At 41.8% G+C, this 12,637-nt stretch overlaps 1 protein-coding gene across 2 annotated transcripts in view; it reads right to left on the bottom strand.

Moving 5' to 3' along the window:
* Positions 1 to 3,774: 3,774 nt before the first annotated feature.
* Sdr16c5 (short chain dehydrogenase/reductase family 16C member 5) overlaps positions 3,775 to 12,637 on the bottom strand; it is an 18,472-nt gene continuing 9,609 nt past the window's right edge. For both annotated transcript variants that reach the window (XM_008833071.3, XM_017798134.2), the window contains exons 4-7: positions 12,373 to 12,472; positions 8,738 to 8,882; positions 7,646 to 7,771; positions 3,775 to 4,086 (exon numbers count right to left, since the gene is read on the bottom strand). In XM_008833071.3, the coding sequence (XP_008831293.1) occupies positions 3,993 to 4,086; positions 7,646 to 7,771; positions 8,738 to 8,882; positions 12,373 to 12,472 (465 nt within the window). In that variant the 3' untranslated portion in view covers positions 3,775 to 3,992. The remainder of the gene's footprint in view (positions 4,087 to 7,645; positions 7,772 to 8,737; positions 8,883 to 12,372; positions 12,473 to 12,637) is intronic.

Below are 12,637 nucleotides of genomic sequence, written 5' to 3'. Positions count from 1 at the left end.
CGGACACCCTGGCTTTCGCCGTCCCTCGTACGCTTCCCGTGTGGTCCAAGTGGCCAGTGGACCTCACATCCTGAGGAAGGTATATGGGTGAAATAGGGACAGGATCGACTGAGTAGACCTCAGTAGCGGAGGAACTTTCACTGCCCAGGAGTGTGCGCTAGGACCCTGAGAGCCCAGCGCATGCTCGCCTATAATCAAGAAAATGTAAATTAAAAGTACTTTGAGATTTTAATCTTACCCCAATCAGAAGGGCTAATACTAAAACAAATGACAACAAATTCTGGTGATGGTGTGGGAAAAGGGAAACTCTTATGCACTGCTGATGGGAGTGCAAACTTGTGCAGCCACTATGAAAATCAGTTAAAACACGAGACATAGATCTACCATATGATCCAGCTTTACCATTCCAGGACATACACCCAAAGGTCTCTGTACCCTGTGACAGAGACATATGCTCATCCACGTTCATTGCTGTTCTATTCACAATAGCCAGTTTATGGTATGATGTGGAAGTCTCTAATTACAAAAGAGTTTTTAATTTTTCCTTGCAAATGTATGAGTTTTTGCTTTATATGTGTTTTGATACTTTGTTGTTAAGTGCATATGTGTCGGGTCTGAGATTATTATCTTTTTTTATTTATTATTATTTTATGTGTATGTGTGTATTGCCTGCATGTAGGTAAGTGCACCCATGTTGTGCAATGCCCTCAGAGGACAGAAGAGACTGTCGGATCCCCTGGAACTGGAGTTATGGACAGTAGTTAGTTGCCATGTGGGTGCTGGGATTTGAAACTGGGTCTTCTGCAAGAACAGTCAGTGTTCTAAACTGCTGAGCCATCTTTCCAGCCCCAATTATTATAATTTCAAAGAGAAATAACTACTGAATCATTATGTAATAATCCTCTTTGTTCCCTTCAAACATCCTTGTTCTGAAGTTTGCTTTTTCTGAAATTAAAATAGTGTTCCAGCTCTTTTGATTAGTATTGCTGAACTATATCTTTTTTCCATCCTTTCAGCTTTAAGTTGAATTTTTATATTTAAAGTAGATTTTTCATAATGTACAGAAGATTTGTGTTTGAATCCATTTTTACAATCTCTGTGGTCTATATGATCATTCATATTTAAAGTGAAAAGTTATATAGCTGAATAGCCATCTTCTACTTCTTGAATTTTTCTTTTCTACATTCTCTTGTTTAATTAAAAAATTAAAATTTATTTTTATTTCATGAGTGTTTGGCTTGCCTGTGTGTAGTGTACCTATGTGTCTCTGCCTTAACTGTTACCCACTGAAAGAAAAAGCTTCTTTGACCAAGGCTGAGAATAGCATTTGCCTAAGGATATGATCATAAATATTTAGAAGGCAGTTTGACAACATGCCCATTTTGCAAAACATCAGAAGTAATTTCCTCCCTAGGGCCCCTAACGTCCCAGGTTTGTAGTACCGGGAAGATGAAGGTCTCCTGCTTCCATGTACAATGCTTCCATGTACAATGAAAAGGTGGCTGTCTGCAAGCCAGGAAGACAGCCCTCATCAGGAAATAATCAGCACCTTGACCTTAGACTTCTACCTTCCAACCTGAGAACTGTTTGCTGTATAAGCTACCTAGTTTGTAGTATTTTGTTATGGCAATTCAAACCAACTAAGGCAGCATTACGATGTAAAACCACACTTGAATAAAACGGGTTGCATTTCTTTTGTCAGCTAAATTCCTTATTAGAGGGATTTTTCTTGGTGTTTGAGCAGCAAGTGTCCTGGATGCTGGATGACATGCCTGGGGTGGGCAGAGTGGCCTGTCTTGGGGACTCAGTGTGGTCTGCAACCTCTGTTCCTTCAGGCTTGTTGAGGTGCTGGGCTCTTGATCATGGCTTCATTAGGACTGAATTTCAGCTGGAAATGGGTATGAAACATATACTGGGAACACTTGCTCCCCAGGGCCATTAAACTACCTTGTTCTTTATTACCCTCTAGAATCCTCTAATTTACATGTGGTCTTTTCTCACAGAAGGGCCTTAAGTAAATCTGAATTTGTTTAGACAATTTTATGGGTATTATAAAACCACAATTGAATTTCAGGCCTTTGTAGTAGCCCAGCTGAGATGCACTCCAATTAGAAATAATTGCTGTTAATACTGTTGTGATGTGGTAGATGCCCAGTCGGTCCTGGACCTTTGTTCTGTGGAATCCCTTAAGAGTCTCTGCTTTATTCAACTCAATAGTCAGGCCCCAGAATACACACTCTTAGAACTGTAACATAGGAGCAATGTTGTGCTCCTCTCCTAATTAACCTTGTTAGCCAAGGATTTGGAACATCAGTTGGTTGGTCTAAGGGGCCTTTGATCTCAGCACACATCCATAGTCTCGGAGAACGCCTGTGTGAAATGAAGCACCCTGTACTCTTTGGCATACATCAAATCCCTTTTGTATTCTTTGGGGAATGATGCAGTATTCCTGTTTATTGAAATAATGTGTGGGAAGCACTTAGCTTAGTGCTGGACAAAATAAATATTCTTTATCATTATCATAAAGTAGTATTTAAGGCTGAGTGGAAAGGAACAGACTACAGTTCTAGGATAGTGCAGGTTACTCGGGAGCAATCCATCTGCAATGTACTCAGACCCCACATTGCCCAGCTGGTACCCTTGAAGGGCATCTTACCCTGAAGATACTTGAATTCTAGATTCTTTGGGCTCTTTACAGGGTCTTCCAAGATAACTCATCCTTCTAGTCCCACCAGAGGGCCAGGGACAAAAAACTGGCTGTTACTCCCACAGGGCAGGTGCTGCAACGGCTTGGGAATGAGTTCCAGGGATATGGTAATTATTTTTTCTTAATCTTGCTTTTACAGTTAATCTACAAAGCATGAAAGCAATTTGCCAGTTGATTAAACTGTAAGAACACAATAGCTTGAAGGTGAAAGTGCCTCTAACGAACACACGTGCACGAAGCTGTTCATTCTGTGCAAAACACCGCAGTGTGAACCCCAACTTGAATGACTAAGTTAAAAACTGAAAATTAACATGAATGTGGCTTTTGGATCTATTAGGAGGAACAAATCTAACTAGTAGACTTTCATTTTGAGAGTAAGAAATGACTATGTTTTGATCTCAGAAAATATGTGATCCCACCTGAGAGTCAGGACTAAGGTCACTGGTAGGAAAGGCCTGGTAAGGTTCCCTAGTGCCACATGTCTGTCAGACCTTCTGCTGACATCTGGCACTTGGGTGGAGTCTCCAGGGTACTGAGCAGTGAGACGGTTAACTTGACAGCATTTGGAATCAACTAAGAGACAAACATCTGGACATATCTTCAAGGGATTACGTAGATCAAGTTAATTGTGGGAAGACTCACTCTAAATGTGGGTACACAACTCCATGGGCAGGGGCCCCAGATGGTATAAAAAGGAGGAAGCTGGCTGAACATAAGCCACCATCTCTGCCTTCAGATTGGATTCAGTGTAGCCAGTTGCCTCATGCTCCTGACTCCAAACTGTGAACCCAATAAAACCCCTCAAGTTGCTTTGCCCAGGGAGAGTAAGCCCTTTCTATCCTAGTGGCCCAAGGTCCTAATAGCGCTAACCAAGAAGAAGATGAGAGGAAATGTGCATTTCTGTGTCCTCTGGAGAGAGGGCATCCTAGCAAGACACTCACTGGGCTCCCTCCTTCCCCTACCCAGGCTCACTCACAGCCATCTGCTCCACAGGCGCCACCTCCCAACCCCCATACTTAAGAGTAGCTCAAGTGAGCTTACCTCTTTCTTATCTGTTGGAATGGAAATGATGAAAGGGATATTTTTATTTTTCAAACAAGCAAAATTTCAACACAAAGGAAATATTAACATTGCTTTCAAAGATGTGGGAAGGAAATTCTTGTCCAGAGAGCAGAACATGATTAGTACTTGTCTTTGGATTCTGTCAGGCAAAAATACTTCTCTCCTTTGAAAGAAGCCTGATGTAGTGTTGGGTATCAGATAAAATCAGGTATGGATCTGTTCTTTACGGTTTCTTCTTTGGGCCGGTGAAGCTATCCATTATGTGGATGATCCCCATATAGTCAGCTATGAGCATTCTTGTCTTGATGGGAAGGAAGCTAAAGAAAACACAAGAGTAAACTTTCTTAGTTATTATTTGTGAAAGCATCTTGGCTAGGTCACTTGCATTCACAGATTATGTCATTTGTGCACACATCACCCAGCCTTGGTGCTGTGAGCTTGTTGCTGGGCTGATAGTTCTCCCGCTTTGCTTATGTTATTCAGTTCACTTCCACTTCACTTTCCAAGTGTGCTTGTAGGCACATGCTTACAGGGAGATGGATGGGGATGGAGACTTGCCTCTGGCACTTGGACTGTCAGCTCAGGCAACTTGTGGGACTTGCTGTTCTCAGATATAAAACGAGGACATCTGCCTTTCTAGGACCACTGTGAGGATGACATGCAATGGCTCCTCATGCCTTTGGCAAACCAAACTAAGATGGTTCATCTCTTCAATTCCTATCTGTGCCTTGGGAGATCCACAGATACACTTGACCACCATGCAGCACTCTGTTGACCTTGACACCTGACATTGCAAAGCAAGTAAAGTGACAAGGAGGTACAGTAAACCCAAGACTTATTCTAAGGGTGAGGTGAGAGGAAGAATCTATGCTCAGTTTCCCTATGTGTGGACAGACCAAGGCCTCCAGGTGATGCATGACCTCCCTAACTTCAGGACTCTGGCAACTGTTACCACACTGGAGAGTTTCCCATATGTACTCAAATCTCAACTTGTTCCCTTCTGTTCTTTCCCATTCTGAGATTCCCTTTTCTGGCTTAATATTTTTGCAAAGTACTTATGTCCCCCAGTGTAGCTTTTCTTTTCTTTCTTTTTTGTGGGGGTGAGGATCTTGAGACAAGATCTCATTACACAGCCCTGAATGGTCTCAGACTTACAGCCATCTGCTCCAAAGTTCCAGTGATGAAATTAAAGATGTGAGCCCCCATGTCTGGCTAGTGTACTTTTTCTTTTCCTTCTCCCCCTCTTGACATCCACCCATGAAGAAGACAATTTCTGTGATGTAGGGATTGCTCTGTGTGTTCTTCTTTCATGTAACTCCAGATCCTAGGATGATGAGCAGTACATAGTTCACCTATGACTCTCTTTAGTGCCTGTTGTTCAAAAGAGTGCTTGATGTCATTTCTTTCACTGAGCCTCTTTGTTTTCTCTCTAGCCTTCTAACCCTCTCTCAAAATATGGCCCAGAATGAATATGCCATTGAAGTAAATACAACCTCCACAATTATTCAGAGTCAAAAAATGAAACCTCATGTTCTTAGAGTAGGCTTTGTTATGCTACAGTCTACTGCTAGGAAATACACTGTCCAGTAATTAGAGCATCAGGCTAAGCCATATGCTCCAACAAAACCATCACTGTGAGTGAGGAGACTAAGACCTGGAGAACACGGTGCACATAAGAGTTACAGGCTTGGATAAGTGGCACATCTACAATGCAACCTCTATACCTACAGCTCACGGAACATAAAACAATGGATAAAGAGGATATTAATGCATCTCTCAATTCTCACCAATGAAGCTCCCTCATGCAACAGAGGGCCAGGAACACAAAAGGTCACAAAGACCAAAGTGTGGAGAGTAAGAGCCTGCAGAGTGTGGATTCTTAGACAAGACTCCTACGTTAAACTCCACCTACCCGGGGCTCAGGGACAATTGAGGGGCAGAAAGATTCTAAGAGCCAGGGAGGAGGTACATGACCATATGGAAATAGAGTCTTACAAGTTCCTGGGACCTTGATTATAGGAACCTACAGCAACGGTGTCAGCATGCACAAGAACTTTGCAGATTTAAACAGACAAAATCTGAGCATAGAACTACGGAAATGGGCAAGAAGCCCCAATCTTAGCCAAAGAATTATTGGCAGCTGATTACTGCTGGATGAGGAAGAGCTGATCTTTTTAAAGGGAGGGATTCTAGATAGGCTGACTAGACTCCAGTGGATGAACTTTCACTGAGGAATGTCTGGAGACACTAACTTGACACAACAGGCCTTAACACAAATGTGAGAATATATAAATTCTAGTGGGGTAGAGGGCTATGGGAGAGTGCCACTGGGGAAGGAGATAGGAAGATGATTAAGATGTTCTGTATAGGGGGCTGGAGAGATGGCTCAGTGGTTAAGAACACTGGTTGTTCTTGCAGAAGACCCAGGTTTGAATCCCAGCACCCACACGGCAGCTAACAACTGTCGGGTAACTCCAGTCCCAAGGGATCTGACAGCCTCTTCTGACCTCTGCCAGCACTGCACGACACGGGTGCATTTACCTACATGCAGACAACACATGAGTATGCATAAGATAAAAATAATAAATAAAACAAAAAAGATGTTCTGTATAAAATACACAAAATTTAATATAAAATTTATAATAAATAAATAAAATCTTTAAATAATCAAAAAGAGTTATAGGCTTGGTAAATAGGAAGATCATAAGCCTGGGTTTCAAACTGCTAGTCAGAGACCCCACGTCCTGCCTCCCACAGTCTCTGTCACCACACAGATCCCTCCTGTGCTAAAGGAAGTCTGCAAGAGAGAAAGGATGTAAAGGATGACTTCTGGTTCACTGCACAAAGTAGATATAATTATCTAATGAGAGAAGAAGGTGATTGGCTGTCAGCCATGTGACTATCTTGAAGAATAATGCCTATGCTCAAACAGCTAAAGGAATGTCAGTGTCACAGCAAGTAGAATTAGGCAGAGAACTGGTAGGCCAAGACAGAACCATCAAGGGACAGAGAAGACAACAGTGTCAACTCAACAGGGAGCAGTGGGAAGTGGAGTGAGCTCTTTGTAAAGGTACAGGCCCTGGGACGGGAAGTTTAAACAGATGATCCATCATAGAAACTGAATCGAAGGAGTGGAAATGGGCAGTGAATCCAGCAGCTTAGCACCACCAGCCTGTACCTGAGCCAGAGGCTCCCAAGTTGCTGCAGAGAAATGTCAGGGTTGATACCCAGTGGAGCCCAAAGAGGGATGGCAATGATGCGTTCTTATGTTTGTTTGTTTGTTATTTGGTGTAGGGGATTAAACCTAGTGTCCTGTGCATGCTAGTCAAGCACTCTGCCACTAAGCTACATCTCTAGCCCACTTTTGTAGGGATTTAAGATTTTTCCTTCCAAGTTATTTAACTGCCTTATTGACCAAACTTGATAGCTGTTGCCAATGTTACCCATATTGCAGATTTTTGAGGTATCTGGCTGACTGGCCTTGAAGGGGGGGTTCTGCACTCAAGGAAGCATAGATCCAGTATCCATGCCAACACGACCATGTTTTCAAGATAAGCGTTAAGAACATCTTTCCTAAAAAAATTCTTTCCAATCTGTCCGTAGCTCATTTTGTAAATTAACTTATTTTCGACAGTACTGCAAAACTAAAATGACATGGGACGGGGGGGTTCCCTGGACTCATGGGGGACACTGCAACTGTGCAAATTTGCGGCTGTGGCAATAGAAAAGGTAATGGAGATGATCAAGCAGATGTAGACGTTTCCTCTTTAAAAGTCATTACTGTAAGAGGTATTTGTTGAGTGGCTCTTCCTGGTGGGATCTGGAGTAAATGGTTGATTGGCACAGGGGGGAATGCATGGGGGCTGATGCTGTTACCTTTTTAAGAACACGAGGAAGTATAAAGAACTTGGCATATACAGGTAAGTCTGTTCCTGAAGAATGGCATCTACTATTTTTCGGGCTGCATATTCTAGGTCCAGAATTGGTAACACAGTAGGACACCTAAGGTATTTAAAAAAAAAGCTCAGATCAATACAAACAGTTCTTTCGATTATGGATAATCTTAGATGAAAGGTTATAGGACATTATCACACTCCTTTGTCTTTCAGTTTTCTCCCATTTCTATATTTACTCCCTTATCAACAATGTAGTAATAACACAACTAGAATCTGAAAGAGAAAAATGATCCTGATTAATATGCTCGTTACATATAATCATCTATGTAAATCTTTTTTAACAAATGGTTTAAATGTGAATTGAATCACTGGAAACAAACTGGGTGTTGTGTTCAGAAGTACACTGGGCCATTTGTGTCTGCTAGGATCTTACTGTGTTCCCCAAAATTTACACTTAAGACTAATTTCCAATATGATAGTAGTAGGAGTCAGGGTCCTAGAAAGTAATTAGGTCATGAGCAATGGCCAGTCTTTGTGAGTGGGATTAGTGTCCTTATGAGAAGAGGCACAGGAGAGATGATCTCTTTCTCTGTCTTTTCCCTTCTCTCCCTGGCAAGCAAGGGTCTAACAATAAGAAGGTGGCTATAACCAACACAGGAAAATCTTCCTCACCACACACTGGATTTTGAACTTCCAGCCTGTAGTGTTCTGGGAAAGACATTTCTGTGGTTAGTCTGCATCTGGTGGACTACGGTGCTCTTTTAAAGGATCCTAGTTTCCTTCAATGACTTCCAGTCTTCCTGGAGTACAGGAAGATGTTTGAACAGCACTGGTTGGCAGAGAGGGACTGTTTCCAGGGCAGGAAATAGATAAGCAGATCCATGGATACAAGTTAGACACTGTGAGGATATGCTACATATATTTATTCCAGCACCTTGAACACAAATACATGTGACAATTCTGAAACCACTTATAAATCAGGCTGAACTTAAGAAAAATATCTCTAAGCAACTTGAACAAAATTAGATAGGTAGACAATTTAAACTTCTTTAAAATAAAAAAGCATACTTACTTAGTAGTACAACCTTCAAACATTCCAGTTTTTATAAAGAATGGGCACACAATTGTAGTTTTGATCCCCTTCCGTTTTTGGGCAAATGTTTCCATAAATATAGATTCGGCAAATCCAAAGGCCGCAGATTTACTTGCACAATAATCTGGAAGACAGAAATCATGATCACCATGCTAATGCATAAAAGCCTTCCTGGTCTCCTGTGTTTTACATCATTGTACTTCTCAGAGACTGAGTTCTTCACAAATCAAAAATTAATGGCAACTTTGCACTGAACAAGTCTACTGGCTCCATCTTTCCAAAAGCTCAGACGATTGTTAGCATTTATTTTTAGCAGTACAGTATTTTAAAACAAGGTATATACAACATTGTTTTTGTGACAATAACAGTGTGGCACCTTTAATAGATTACAGGATAGAATAACTTTTATATGCTCCAGGAAATAAAGAAAAGAAAACATTCTATGACTTGCTTTGTTGTACTGGTCTAGAACCAAATGCATGATATCTCTGAGATATGATTGTACTGTAAAAATTTTTAATTGGTATCATATTAAAGTTCACTTGCAATACTAACAGAGACAGAGGCTATGCAAGAGTTCTTCTGTATTTGCTTTGCCTTAGTATGTATGAGAATAAGTGGGAATAAGTGGGTAATAAGCAGAAGAAACATGGTCAACTGAAGGTCAGGTGCAGAACTCTCCTCTAGATCACACTGCTATGCTTTAACTGTAAGTTAGTCCTTGTCTGAGTGTGTGCTAACTGCTACCCAAGGCAAATGAACTTCAATCTTTATTTCAAATCATTTGACCTCACCAGGCATAAAGACATATAAAAATAAGTACACAAACAAAACAGTAAGTGACATAGGAATCTAAGCAAGGAGGCTCAGCATGGGCTTTGATAATTTTGGTAGACCAAATTATCTTCCAATCATAAATCTCACATTATCAGTGTAATGAGTGATAATATAATGAATCTGAAATGGGAAATAATTCTATATTATTACAATGATGTGACCATGGATGTGCAAAGCTACTAATGGTTCGTTTATGAGGCCTGTGGTGCTTGTTATTGGGAGATGGTAGAAGCTTGAAGGAGGCAGGGGCCTAGTGGAGGAAGTCAGGTCAGTGGGATGTGCCTATGGTGGGGTACTGGGATTCTGGCTTCTTCCCGCTGTTATCTTTGCCTCCTAGCTGCCATAAGGGAAACTGGTTTCCTCTGTCGTGTGCTCCTGCCTCGATGGATTGCCTCATCGCAGTTCCCAAAGCAGCAAGACCAAGTGACCACGGAGTAAAATGTCTGAAACTGTGAGACAAAATAGTTTTCCTTCGTGTAAGCTCAGTGTTTTAGCACAGTGATGGGAATTGTAACAGAAAATTGGTACTGTAAAATGGGGTTGTCTGTGTAAACCTCACCAGGTAGCTTAGAAGCCTTTGGAATTGTTTTGCCACAGACCCAAAAGCAACAAGGCCAAACAACCACAGACTAAATCCTCTTAAACTGTGAGCCAAAGTAAATCCTTATTTATTTTGTCACAGTAGTGGCATCTGCTGAAGACAAACATGTTATCCAAATGCCACAGTAGTTAGGAAGCAACTGCTGCTGTCTCCATGAGGGATGGAGCACGGCTTCCCATCACAACTCTGTCTTCTACTTTGAGAGAAGAACAAAGCACTTCCGAGCTTCAGCCTCTACCTCTTAAATCATTTGAAAGTGCAAGGGGAAATAGAAAGTAGCATTTATGTCCACTCTGAGCACTGTCTCAAGTCACACTTGCTTTAAGAAAATCTCTGAATGAAAATGACTTAGAAAATAAACAGTACTTAGTGGATTAATGCTTCCCCTTGCCTTCTAGCTAAAAGAGGCATATTTACTCTGTCATGAGGCAGTTACTGTGAACAGCAAAAGCCAGGTCACAGGTGCCAGGTATGGCTGTCATGCCTCAATAATGCCACAGTGGGCAAGAAACTAGAGGAAGGGAAAGGAAGAGGAGGGTCTGAGATGCTTCTAGGATCATCCAAGTCATCTGGTGTAAGTGCATTTGTTGAACCCTTGATCCCCGAGATCCTAATAAGCAGACAGAGCTCAGTACTCAGAGAATCTGCATTCTCAACTAGAGCCCTTCTAAGTGGCTGAGATGCAGGGGAGCCAAGACACACTGTGGGAGGTGAGAAAGTCTTTGATTTGTTTGTTTTTCAGGTGAACTTCGGGTGGGGGAATCTCACATCTAAAGATGGTGATACTGCATGAGAAAGAGGATTAACAGTAGCTGTTAATAACCCTGTCTGATTTTAAAGGCCTGTGACTTATCAGACACGTGAAAAGTAACAGTAACCGCTGAAGAATTTGAGGAGGGATACAGTGAAGGATGGGAGTCTCAGGGAGTGTAAAACAGTGCTATTTTGGGTAGTTCTGAGAACCTTCCTCATGTAACTGAGACATAGGCTAGCTTTGTGGTTCCTGAATCAAGCTTTAGAAGTGCCCGATCAACAGACTGTCCTCTTTTCTGGGTATAGAGGTATGCTACAGCCTATGATTCCAGTACTCAAGAAGCAAAGGCAGGGAGACTGAGTTCTAGGTCAGTCTTGGCTATAGAGCAAGTCAGACACTGTCTCAAAAATAAAACCAAACCAAACCCAAACACCAAAACAACCTCCCTCAAACTGTCCCAGCTGTCTTTATGCCCACATGGCGCTGCTGCAGTTTTTTTGGCGTCCCCATGACCCAGACAAGCTACAGCTAGTGCTGAAAGGGACTCCCGGTGAGGGTGCCTGCTCACCTACAACCAGATCCTGAGTTAGGCCTCCTTGGCCAAACAAATAAAACCAAACCAAACCCAAACACCAAAACAACCTCCCTCAAACTGTCCCAGCTGTCTTTATGCCCACATGGCGCTGCTGCAGTTTTTTTGGCGTCCCCATGACCCAGACAAGCTACAGCTAGTGCTGAAAGGGACTCCTGGTGAGGGTGCCTGCTCACCTACAACCAGATCCTGAGTTAGGCCTTCTTGGCCAAATGCCCTGGTAGATGAGTTTGTCACCTGCCCAGTGAGATTATCAATTCATTTGGGTGTTGGAAGACAGGTGAGAGTGACCATTACTTCATGCAGGCCTTTAGCCAGTGGGAAAGTAAAAAATTTGTTTTATTTTTCAAATTCTGTAAATTCACAGTAGGGAGACCCCTTAATGAATAACAAAGAGAAGGCCAGGCTGGCACTCAGCATTCTGATGAATTTGGATCAAATTCTTCCAGGTGAATTTGATCACATGTGCACAAAACCACGTCTGTGAGGGTTCCCCTCCTCACTGCCCTCTTACATCTAGGGGACTGCATGAGACCTTCTGACTCCAAAGCACACAGTCAAAAATCATGTCAGTTTATCTAAGAAACTGCCAACCACTTACCTTGATGATTAGACCTTTTGGTTTATTGACTTTTTTTTTGTTTGTTTTTTTGACAGGGTCCTTAGTTAGTCCCAGTCCATTTGCCTCGGCTTCCTGAGGGCTGGGATTAAAGGTGTACACCACCACACCCAGCATTTGGTTTACTGACTTTTATATAATTAGGACATGAAGTCAAGGCTAATAACTCAGAGATATTATGCAAGTTAAAGCTGTAAGGAATTTCTCTTACCTGCTAGTCCATTTATTCCAATTAATCCTGCTGAACTTGAAATGCAAACCAAATGGCCATGGTTGTTAGCAATCATGGTGGGAAGAAAGGCTTTGTATGTCTATGAAAAGCAAAGAAAACCTTTTAACAATGAATAGCATACTTCACACTTTTCTCAGATGTTTATATGATTACTAGTGTCTAGGACTTTTTTTTTCTCCTTTTTTTTAAAAAAAAATTAATAACCACATGATTAGAAGAAGCATTTCATTACAGCTTTAACATA

The sequence above is a fragment of the Nannospalax galili genome, unplaced genomic scaffold (genome assembly GCF_000622305.1).
Source record: "Nannospalax galili isolate Female #2095 unplaced genomic scaffold, S.galili_v1.0 scaffold476, whole genome shotgun sequence".
Classification (NCBI taxonomy): Eukaryota; Metazoa; Chordata; class Mammalia; order Rodentia; family Spalacidae; genus Nannospalax; species Nannospalax galili.
This window is presented reverse-complemented; position numbering and strand designations above follow the sequence as displayed.